At 55.4% G+C, this 11867-nt stretch overlaps 1 protein-coding gene across 1 annotated transcript; it reads right to left on the bottom strand.

The window, feature by feature from the left end:
* Window positions 1-136: 136 nt before the first annotated feature.
* On the bottom strand, window positions 137-11247 carry CASP9 (caspase 9). The gene is made up of 9 exons (XM_084872994.1): window positions 11052-11247; window positions 8346-8604; window positions 7848-7882; window positions 6831-7007; window positions 6204-6293; window positions 5974-6121; window positions 3285-3464; window positions 2224-2333; window positions 137-1179 (listed from the first exon to the last, which is right to left on the bottom strand). Exons 1-9 carry the CDS (start codon window positions 11181-11183, stop codon window positions 1087-1089), a joined length of 1224 nt encoding a protein of 407 aa, XP_084729120.1. The 5' UTR covers window positions 11184-11247; the 3' UTR covers window positions 137-1086.
* Between the last annotated feature and the right edge of the window lie 620 nt (window positions 11248-11867).

The raw sequence follows: 11867 nt of genomic DNA, 5'->3' as shown, positions 1-11867 counted from the left end.
TCCTTTAAAAGGAAGGGCAAATGGTTGAACCAAAGTGAGGGGGCAAATAGGCACGAGAGAGTCCATATACACCTGAGGTTTATTTTGGTGTACTGGATGATGCTCCAACCAACTGAGCCACCAGCCAGGGCTGAGGTTTATTTTGTTAAGAATATTGCAATGTAGGAAAAATTAATAAGTTTTAAGACTTCATTTACAATTCACAGATGAGCCCTACCAGGTTTGGCTCAATGGATAGAGCATTGGCCTGTGGACAGAAGGGTCCTGGGTTCAATTCCGGTCAAGGGCATATGCCTGGGTTGTGGGCTAGATGCCCGGTAGGGGGTTGTGCAGGAGGCATCCCATCAATGATTCTCATCATTGATGTTTCCGGCTCTTCCTCTTCCTCTCGCAAATCAATAAAAATATAAAAAATATAAATTTTTTAAAAAAAAGATTCACAGATGGCAGCTGTTCAGACCCCAGTAGTCCCAAACTCGCTGATCTAAGAGATGCTGGTTTGTGTGTAGCTAAGACATTCCCCAGGTCAGTGGTTCTCAAGGGGGGCCCCCCGGGGGACATCTGGCGAGGTCTGGAGGCATTTCTGGTTTGTCACTGTTCAGAGAGAGATGCGATTGGCAGTCGGGGCAAATGTCACCGCAGGCATCTCGTGGGCAGACACCAGGGACGCTGCTAACCATCCCACAATGCACAGGACATCACCCCGCCCCCAGCAGAGGAGTGTCTGGCCCCAAATGCCAGAGGTGCTGAGGCTGAGAGCCCTGCTCTAGAGGTGATACAAGAATCAGGCCCGGTTGCTAGCCAGGCAGCCAGCCCTGGGGGTGGAGGGATGGGGGGGAGCCATCCACTGCATTCTTCTGCTCCCTCCCTCCATCGTAGGTCGTAGGTCGGTTGGTTGCTTATCTCCAACTTGGAAGCTGCTAAGAGCCTGTCTGCCACCAGCTGAGAAAGAGCAGACACCCAACGGCTACAAAATCCCTCCACAGGGGCAGCCGGAGTCGAAGGCAAGCCCAGGCCGCAGCGGACACCGGGCGGGAGCAGGAAGGCGAGGGGGTGAAAGGTCAGGCAGGGTCGGCGGCCCTGGCGTCATGAAGTTTTAAAGAAGAGTTTTTTCCGGAGGAAATTAAAACACCCAGGAATCTGCTTGTAAGTCCCTTTCTCCGACACGGCGTTAGCGACCTGTGAAAACACGACCATGGGGAGCTCTGTGAGTTCTCGCTGTCCAACCAGGGTGTCTGGAGCACCAGAGCGGAGGGGGAAGGGGAAATGCCTCCGAAGGAAGCACTTTCAAACGGCTCAGCCGCAGCCTCCTCGGGCGGCCGGGGGTGGTTCAAGAACAAGCATCTCAACCGCAAATTCAAAACTCAGAATTCGAAATTTCCAAATTCAAAACTTAGCCAAGTTCACCTGCCCATGGCACGTGGGGCCCTGCACCTGGCATTTCTTCTCCACGCTGCTCAGCGAAGCAGAGCCAGAGGCTGCACAGAAGATAGGAGGTCCCTGCCCAGGCACCCCCCTCCCGGCACAGGCACCGGAGCAAGAGCGGGCCACGTGCTCTGGGACCCTCAGAGGGAGCCACTGCTCTGATGGGACCTCCCTGGGCGAGGCTGGACCTCCCTGCCCTCTCGCTGGAGCCTCATCCTAAAGAGGAGTCATGACTCTGGAGGGTCAAGAGCATAGGACCCTGCAGTGGGGCAAAGGGTGCAGGGACAGCCCTGTGACCTGCCTTTGGGATGCCATGCTCTGTCCACTGAGCCAGCCAGCCCCGGTGCTGAGGAGGTGTCAGCCTGGGGACCTCCGAGAAGCCGAGGAGGATGTGGCCCTTGGCTTAAGGGTAAGGTGGCCAGACGTCCCGCTTTTGGCGGGACAGTCCCGATTTTTAACAATTTGTCCCTCGTCCCACGGCGTTTGTAAAAAAGTCCCGATTTTTGGAAAGATTCTTTTAAATCTTTTGGACTTTTTTAAAACGCTGCGGTTACACGGGACAAGTTGTTAAAAATCGGGAGTGTCCCGCCAAAAGCGGGACGTCTGGTCGCCTTACCTAAGGGGCCAGTGTCACCACAGGCAGTGACATCTCGCGTTAGAGAAGTGAAAGCACGGTCGCGTGGCAGGCCAAGGTGTGGCAGCGGATGGGGTTTCGCATCTTTCGCCTTCATTCTACGTGCGCCCCCACCACCCGCCCTCCCAGCAGCCTCCCCTCTCCTTCCCAGAAGCAGGGCTCACCCGGAGCAGGAGGCTCTGCAGGTCGTCCGAGTGAGCCCACTGCTCCAGAACGCCATCCAGGGTCTCGATGTACCAGGAGCCGCTCTTGGTGTCCCTCCAGGAGACAAAGCCTTGGGGAGGAGAAAGGCCGGGCATTGCTGGAGCCGCCCTGCCCCAGGCATGCAGGCGGAGTCGCTCCCCCACCCCCCTCCCACCCCCGACTCTGACCCATTCACTAAGGTGACCAGACGTCCTGCTTTTGGCAGGACTGGGGACAAATTGTTAAAAATCAGGACTGTCCCACCAAAAATGGGACGTCTGGTCACCTTACCATTCACGTATCCAGCAGGAGCGGCCCACCGCTCTGCGCCCTGCCCCACTGCCATCTTATTCCATCCTCACCACCACCTCCCGATGCTGGCTCTGATTCCAGCTTTCCAACAAGGACACCAAGGCTCAGAGAAGGCGAGTGACTCCTCCGAGGGACCAGAAAGGAAGGACATGAACTCCTGTCCCCCTGCCACGTGCCAGGCACTGTGCTCAGCGATGCACCGGTCGCCTCGAGAATCCCCATGACAAGCAGGATCATCAGTCCCACTTTAAAGATGGGAAAACTGTCGAAACCGGTTTGGCTCAATGGATAGAGCGTCGGCTTGGGGACTGAAGGGTCCCGGGTTTGATTCTGGTCGAGGGCATGTACCTTGGTTGCGGGCATATCCCCAGTGGGGGGTGTGCAAGAGGCAGCTGATCGATGACTCTCTCTCATCGATGTTTCTAACTCTCTCTCTCCCTTCCTTTCTGTACAAAATCAATAAAATATATTTTAAAAAAATAAAATAAAAAATAATAATAAAGCTGGGAAAACTGAGGCAAGGCCAGGGTGCGGTGAGGCACACAAGCCCCAAGGCGCATTCCTCCATAAATTTTGTATCCTCGCCTGCCTGGACCAGAGGCTCAGAGAGGTGAAGTCACTTGCTCAGGGCCACACAGGTGGCCAGAGGGGAACCGAGACTCAGGCCCAGGCGTTTGCTTCCACAGCTGCTTCAGGGACAGATGGGGGGACCCCGGGCGGAGGCACTCACCTGGGAAGGTGGAGTAAGACACGAAGATGTCGCTCGGGGTGGGCAAACTGGACACGGCGTCCGGCTGGTCGTAGCCACCGGCGGGGTCCTGGAACGGGAGGGCGTCTGGCTCGGGGTCCCCGCCAGGGGCCCTGTCCGCAGGGGAAGCCGAGACCACCTCAAACCCTTGGTCTTTCTTCTCTGCAGGGAGCGAAACCAGACAGCACTCGTCACTGAGACACACGGCCCACAGTGCGGGGTCCACGTCGCCTGTCCCAGCCCCGGGCCCGTTCCATCGGAAACCAAAACAGAAGCTTTACTTTTGTCTACGACAAGGGTTTTACACATTAAGTAAGTAAAAATCTGGGGGCAGAGGTGGAAAGATGCAGAACTTTTAAAAACAGCTATAAAAAGATACAAGGTAGGCACCCAAAAGAATTCGAAACAGGTGTCCGAAGGAATACGTGCACCCAAGGGTCACAACAGGCAAAGATGGATGACTAAGAACGGCCTAAGGAGAGAGGTGGGCAGAGGAGCTGCTGTGACAATAGGATCCAAGAGGGGGCTCTGGGGGGAAACGCATGGGTCGGACAGGGGATGCCGGCCGTGTGTATTCATTCTACAAATCGGATGCGAAAGCCTAGCCCCAGGGTTATGCGCTGTGTGCACAGCTTTGTTCTGAAGGAGGCTCGATCAAATCTCACTCACAGGTACTTGCATGTGGTTCTATTTCAAACTCGGAACTCCCGGGAGGCGGGACTAACCCCTTCCCCCTAAGCAAGGACATTTCGTGGTGAGAGGAGCTGGGGGCTGAGCACCTGAAATCCACAGGCACTGCAGCCTCCTGCACCTCCTCCAGCCGTCTGGGCGGGAGTTCTAACTGTACAGGCTGCCCAGCGTCTGCCACGGGCATCTCCACGCATGTCACCGGCACCATGCTACTTACTAACCCTCCACACCGGTTCCGCCCTCGTGCCCACACTGCCTCTCCGTAAAGAATGTTAGATGTTTTTTAAATGGTTTTACATTGCAAAAACAGTGAACTCTAAAATAGCAACCAGAATCCAGGACAGACTTCTCGCTGCGTGTCTAAAGGACACCCCGCCAGACACACTGAGAGATGGGACACATGTCTGTTTCCGTGCTCAGCTGCCAGGCCGCCCCCATGTGGCCACAGCGGTAACCACAGGCTCCTGCAGGGTCTCTGCAGGGACCAGGACTCCAAAGGCAGCTGCACTCCAACACGGGAGCCTTGCTCTTCCCAGCGAGTTGTTTTGGTTTGTTTTTTCATGGCAGGAGTCTACATTATTTCAGATTTCGCTTGCAGATATTTTTATTCTATTTCAAGTTCAAATAATTAGAATCTACATGAGATGCAACCCAACTGTGAGCTTTGTGCCAGGCGAGGATCCGGGGAGAGCTGGCCAGGACATGAGGCTGTCTCAACCCCTCAAGAAGGGGCTGTGACAGGGAAGGACAGGAGCAGCGGGAGCACAGAGCCAGCTAACCCTGAGGTTGGAGGAGGCAGGTGTTTAGGGAAGACTTCCTGGAGGCGGTGACAGTGAGTTTTAACCAGAAGGATGGATGGTCAGGAGACAAGGCAGAGGATGGCACAGGGAAGGCAGAGGAGCAGGCCAGGGCCTGTGGCATCCCAGGAGGGTTGAGCGGCGCTGGGCAGGCCCAGCATGCAGGGCTGGGGGAGGCAAAGTGGCCGGGGCCAGATCACCCAGGGCCTTGTGGTCCCCACTAAGGAAACCAAAGATCCTCTGTGCTATGAGAATGGGTGCCGGGGCGGCACAGAGCTGGGGGGCGGGCACAGAGCTGGGGGGCGGGGACAGAGATGGAAAAAGGGATAACTTTCCCAGAAAGCTGGCCTTCCTTTCTCGGGGGCAGGGGGAAGGAGATCTGGTTGAAGGAGCTTAGAACAATGACAACAAGGAAAATGAAGGAGTTTTTCTTTTTCTTTTGTTTTTAATCCTCACTCGAGGACATGTTTAGAAAAAGGAGGAGAATAGTCAGAGAGAGAAACATCAATGTGAGAAACATCGATCGGTTGCCTCCCATGCATGCCCCGACAGGGACTGAATCAGAAACCTAGGTACATGCCCTGACTGGGAATCAAACCCGCAACCTTGCTCTAACCAGTTTGGCTCAGTGGATAGAGCGTCGGCCTGTGGACTGAAGGGTCCCCGGTTTGATTCCAGCCAAGGGCACATGCCTGGGTTGTGGGCTCGATCCCCAGTAGGGGACGTGCAGGAGGCAGCCAATCAGTGATTCTCTCTCATCATTGTATGTTTCTATTTTTCTATCCCTCTCCCTTCCTCTCTAAAATCAATAAAAATATATTTTAAAAATAAAACCCGCCATCTTCCAGAGTACAGGATGACACTCCAACCCACTGAGCCACACCGGCCAGGGCTGAAGGAGTTTTTCTTTCTCCTCCACTTTGTTTATTTTTGTCAAGTCTCCGGCGTTGAAGGTGCCAGAGCTGCAGGAACCTCTGCGCTGAGACCTCGAAAGGCTGGACAGAGCTGACACCGACTCTAGCCAGACGCAGGTGCTGCCACTGGAACAACAGCAACCATGTCTGGGGCCCTCTGCCCGCCTGCAGAGACCCCCCTGGCTATCGTGAGGGGTGGACGGAGCAGGAGGCAGGCGGCGGCTCCTTCCCCACCAGCTCCCTCCTCGGGGAGGCTGAGGGCCTGCTTACCGCCCCCGCAGGCCTGGATGAAGAACAGCTTGGGCTTCCCTCCCAGGCTGGGGCAGCGAGTGCCGTTGAAGAGGTTCACGATTTTCTCCACAGACACCGCAGACCCGTCTGTGCCGTAAACAGCCCCCGGGAACTGGAGGTGGCTGGCCTAGAAGACCAAGGACCCCGGTCACAAAACCAAGAAGCCGGGGCAGACTCCGACAGCCGGCCCAGGAAGCCGAGGCCCCTACCTGGCGGCCGTGAGAGAGGATGACCACCACGCAGCAGTCCAGGGCCCCGTGGTCCCGCCGCGCCAGCTCCTCCAGAGCCCAGAGCATTTGCTGCAAAGAGAAGGGCGCAGGTGAGCCAGACACCGGCGGATCGGGTCCCCACCCTGGGCTCCTGGGCAGAGCACCTTCCCTGCTCCCAGGGCCAACATGGGAATAATGACACTCGTAGCAGTCACAGCAGCCACCATTCTTGGGGCAAAGGTGTTGTGTTGGGTACTGTTCACTTAATCCTCACAGCGACCCCAGGAGGTGAATCCTGTTCTTGCTGTCTAGACCAGTGGTCAGCAAACTGCAGCTCGCGAGCCTCATGCGGCTCGAGAGCCACAGTTTGCCTCTCTGTTGACTAATGAGTTTGCTGACCACTGGTCTAGACTATGAAACTGAGGCTTGAGAGTCACCCGCAGGCACCGGGAGGGCCAGTCCTCCACCCAGGGCTCTCTGAGACTGAAGCTTAAACTAGAAACCACTGGGCAACACTGCCCCTCTTGGTCCTACAGAGAACTTGGGGAGCCCCCTGCATTGAGGGTCCCTCCCAGGGAGTCCTCCCCGCCTCGCCCGCCTCTTCGCAAGGACAGGGGCCGTACGTACCGCCGCAGTCAGGTCGCTCTCCACCTCCACCGCGAAGTGCAGCAAGCGGAAGCGTCTCTGCAGCTTCTCGCAGTCCACGTGGGAGCCGGTGCGGGTGCTGAGCCCTGACTTACGGCAGAAGTTCACGTTGTTGATAATGAGGCAGTAGCCACAGGGGTCTGCATTCAGGATGTACGCCTGCCAAGCACAGGGACCCACGTAAACCGGGGGTCTCCCTGCACTCAGCAGGCAGGAAGGCGGGAAGGCAGGCCCTGGCTTTCAATGGGGTGGTGGGCAATCGGGAGCAGTGAGGCAGGAAAGGCGTCTGCCCTGCCTCTGGTCTACGCCCAGCATCGCAGGGCTCAGCAAACAGACTGCAAAGAAGACTGAGGGGAGCAGTGGGTGCGATGTTCAAATAGCTCAAAGTGGGGGAGATCAGTTCCCACTACTTTGCTCAGGAGCGGGAGCTGCTAGCTTAGAAATCCAACACCACAGACACACACCCACAAAGGACCTTACAGAGCGCCCAGTGCAGGGGAGCACTGAGAAACATGTGGGTGACTCTGAGCATGCACCTCGAAGCATTGACACCACTTCCTCCCCAGGCTCAGCATTTCCCCTGTAATCTTTTCTCCCATCAGCCTGTTCACTGTGTTTATGGAACGTAAGACTCTTTATGCTTATATATTTTGTCCTAGAAACATATGAGGTATCCCAGCACAGAGGCCAGAGCTGGCAACCAGCAGTCACACAATAAACGCTGTGAATGAGCGAGTGAGTGACTGGGTCTGCGGTGGGTGCCACAGCCGATTCTGACCCCCTGACTTCACAGATGAGGAAAGGGCAGGGTGGGCCAACCTGCTCCAGAGTAGAGCTGAGCCAGAGTCAGGAAGCTGTAGGGGCCTGGGACCGGGACCCTCTCTCCAGCTGGGTCGGGTTCCCTGAGCTCCCGACACAGCTACAGGGAAGGGCCTGGGGAGTAAGGAGCAAGAGGGCCCAAAGCCAATGCAACTGGCCCCAAATCACATGAGTGCTCACCAAGTCAGGGTTTCCCCTCTGTGTCTCATGAGCACCTGGAGAGAGACACAAAGAGGGAAAACATGAATGCCAGGGGAAGGGGAAGGGACTCTGGAGCTGAAGAATACAATGAATAAAATAAAGTAAACGCAACAGAGAACATCAGTCTCAGACTTGATCAGATAGAAGAAAGAATCTGTGAAGCAGAAGACGAGTCATTTGAAAATACCCATTCAGAAAAGAATACATGCTTTTCAGGGAAGAGGCTCCCAAAATTAAATCTTCTGTAAGCCTACCAGAATATCCCACCCATCCCCTGTGAGTATTCAGAAAGGCAAAACCAAAATTAAATTCTGAATTTCAGCCTGCCTGGCCGCACCAATGGTCACGCCCACCTCTCTCAGTACTCATGGATATCACTGAATCCTCCAGCACCAATGTCCACTGGCCTGGGCACACCTGGTCTGAGAACCTGTAGATAGAGCTCCTCTGGCCCCAACACCGCTGGAGGGAGTCTACCTGGGGCCGGCTTCGACGGATCCTGCTTCACCACTCTTAGCTCCTCTGGTCTGACCGCCACAGGCTTGAGGTGCAGGTGTCTGATGGCTTCCAGGTCCCGCCTTGCTGTTTGGCTACTCGTTCTCAGCAACGAAGCCAGACTATGCTGGCCTGTGTCCTCTAAGCAGGAGATGAACAGAGGAAGGGCCCGACTTCCTCGAGTCTCCAGATCTGTGACCAGCTGCCTGGCCTGATCACGCCGAGACCCAGAGCCTGCCCTCTGTTTGGAAAGAAACACATGGCACTATTTATTACTCACACACTTTTCTGTGACTCTCATCTTGGCCCCCTACTTCCCAGATAGCATAAATCTGTAAACAATCAGCCCTTTGGGCAAAAACGGAGCCTGCCTTTCCTTATCTATTCATCCAGTATTTTGGAGGCATCTACTATGTGCCCGGTGCTGTGCTAAGTGCTGAAAATACAGCAGGGAACCATCTCAGTGCTCGAGGAGCAAACATCGAGTGGGGACTGCACACAGATAAATCAATAATGACACAGCAGCCGAAGCCAGTTTGGCTCAATGGATAGAGCGTCGGCTTGGGGACTGAAAGGTCCCGGGTTCGATTCCGGTCAACGGCATGTACCTTGGTTGCGGGCATATCCCCAATAGGGGGTGTGCAAGAAGCGCCTGATCGATGAATCTCTCTCATCGATGTTTCTAACTCTCTATCTCTCTCCCTTCCTCTCTGTAAAAAAATCAATAAAATATATTAAAAATAAATAAATAAAAAATAAAAAATAAAAAAAATGACACAGCAAAGAGAGATGTGCCCCCAGGAAAGCACAAGGGACTGGGAGAGTACAGAGCATCCAACTCAGTCCTCAATGATCAGAAAGACTTCCCCGCTCTGTGCCAACCTTTTGGACCTCACGGACCACCCCGGACCACTAGTTGGCGAGTGCTGCCCTGGAGAATATTAGGATGTGAATAGCAGGATGTAATGATGGCAGCAGAGGCTGGAGTGATGTGGCCACAAGCCAAGGAGTGCTGGCAGCCTCTCGAAGGAATGGATTCTCCCCTGTGCCTCCAGAAGGAAGTAGCCCAGCTGACACCTTTATTTTTACCACTTAGGACTCACTTTGGATCCCTGACCACCAGAAAGGTAAGAAAATAAATATGTGTTGCCTTAAAAAAAAAAAAATAAAGGAAGTGTGAAATAGAAATTGTAATTTGGGATGGGGAATAGCAGTGAGGGATGAGGTATTTGTGTGGTGATGCCATGGAAGCTGTGAGAAGCCACTGAAGAGTTTCCAGAAGGGAGTGACAGCATCAGATCTGCCTTTTAGAAAGCTCACCCTGGAGGCAGGGAGGACCGTGGAGGGAGGGAGCCACAGCCAGGTCGGCTGGTGGCAAAGATGGTGCAGCTGGAAGAGAGAAGTGAGAGGACAGAACACAGAAATAAGGAAGGAGAAGGGACAGGATCTGGCCATTGATTGGGTGGACGGTGAAGATGGAGAAATGGGTAAGGCTGACACTGTGGGGATGGAGAGGCAGGTCACTGAGACAGGGAGTGGGGTGGGAGCAAGAAGATACTGGCTATCTGCTGGTTGTCCTGAGACCCAGCACTAGGCAAGTTCCCAGGATCCACTGGAATAAGACACCGCCCTATCCTCAAGTTCTTTCAGCAGCACTGTCCAAGACAGTGGTCGGCAAACTCATTAGTCAACAGAGCAAATATCAACAGTATAGCGATTGAAATTTCTTTTTTTAAACTTAAACTTCTTCTAATGCCACCTCTTCAAATAGACTCGCCCAGGCCGTGGTATTTTGTGGAAGAGCCACACTCAAGGGACCAAAGAGCCGCATGGGCTCAAGAGCCGCAGTTTGCCGACCACTGGTCCAAGGGAACCTTTTGAGACCATGGAAATGTCCTTTATCTGCGCTGTCCAATATGGCAGCTAAGAAAGTGCTTTTATTTATTTTATGTATGTATTTATGTATTTATTTATTTAAGAAAGTGCTTTTTTTTTTTTTATTGCTCCCTATTTAAGAAAGTGCTTTTAAAGAGAACCTCCCATGTCTGTCCTTATTATTCCCTCCATTACCTGCATAAGGCCATTCATCTCCAAAACCCCTCTCAAAACATAAACTTCACACACGAGGGGCTGGCCATGGAGGACAGGGCACAGCCAACTACAACAGGTGCCTCTATTCTGTGGCTGACACTCTGCTATTCACACCGGTTATCTCCTTTAGCCTTCAGGGCAGTACTGAGGTTGTCCCCATTTCACAGCCCAGGAAACTGGCGCAGAGAGGGTGCCTTGCCCAAGGGCAGGGTGCCAGGCCATCTGTGCCCCGGGTGGATGCTGTGGACCTCCATGCTGCAGGAGGGGAACAAGCATGCCTCCTGCTGGCAAAAGCACCGCACTGCCGCTGATGTGCAGACCCATGTCTGGGACTGTGCAGTTGGGCTGGGCAATGCCGGGGGCTCGCTGCCGTGGAGAAAAACGAGGTTCCCACAACGGTTTCCTAAAGGGGGTGGGGTACTGGTGGGCACAGAGGGGGGATCGCGGGCATTGAGTTACGCTGTGGCTCCAGCAACCCTCTCGGCGCGGCCTCGCCGTCCCCGTCAGTGACTGAAGTCCGCGCCGGGAAGGAGGGGGTGCGGGTGGGAGCGGGGGGGGGAGGGGCGGGGGGAGGAAGCGGGGAGAGACGGGGTGCACCTGGATGTCCTCGATCATGTCGGGCTGGAAGAGCTCGCAGGTCAGCAGAGCGTCCCAGAGGTTGGCCACCTGCAGCTCGCTGACCAGCTGCACCCGGCACCGCCGCAGCACCTGCCGGTCAGCGTCGTCCATGGCGAGCAGACAGCCAGGACCCCCGCCGCCGCCGTCAGCTTCCGGCCTCGCCGCCGCGCCCCGCCCACTCACCAGGCCCGTCCCCGAGGACCCGCCCCCTCCCCAAAGCCCGCCCCGAGGCCCCGTCCACTCACCAGGCCCGCCCCCGAGGCCCCGCCCCCTCCCCAGGGCCCGCCCCCAGGCCCGGCCGCCTTCAGGCTCCGCCTCCGGCCCCGCCCCGCCCCGCCCCGGGATACATCCCTGGCCCCCCCGCACGCAAGCGCGAAGCTGCGGCTGGCCCCGGGCCTGCATTCACACCGCAGGCTTTTCCAGAGGCGGAGAGGCGCTCACTGCTGGTCACTGCTGTGCCAGGAGCCACGTCTGTCCCTAGAGGCCCCTCCTCTGCCCCCCCCCCCTTAAAACCATAAATCTGCCGGTCCCTCTGCCTGTTTCTCATCGTTCACAGTTCCCAACTCGCATCTCCTCCAATCAAGCCCACCTTACACGGTCTCCTACCTCTTCCCTTCCCTTCCCATCTTCCTCCCTCCCACAAAGGAAGAACACGGATCGAAATCTACTCTCTTGAAGTCCCAGTGTGCACCGCTCATTTCCAACACTTGAAAATCAATTGCTCAGTTTATTGAGTCCCAGCCACTTTGCCTCATCAATGCCTGACTACAGTACCACCAGGGAAGTACTTGCCCC

This window comes from Pipistrellus hanaki (assembly GCF_964339955.1).
Source record: "Pipistrellus hanaki genome assembly, chromosome: 2".
NCBI lineage: Eukaryota > Metazoa > Chordata > Mammalia > Chiroptera > Vespertilionidae > Pipistrellus > Pipistrellus hanaki.
This window is presented reverse-complemented; position numbering and strand designations above follow the sequence as displayed.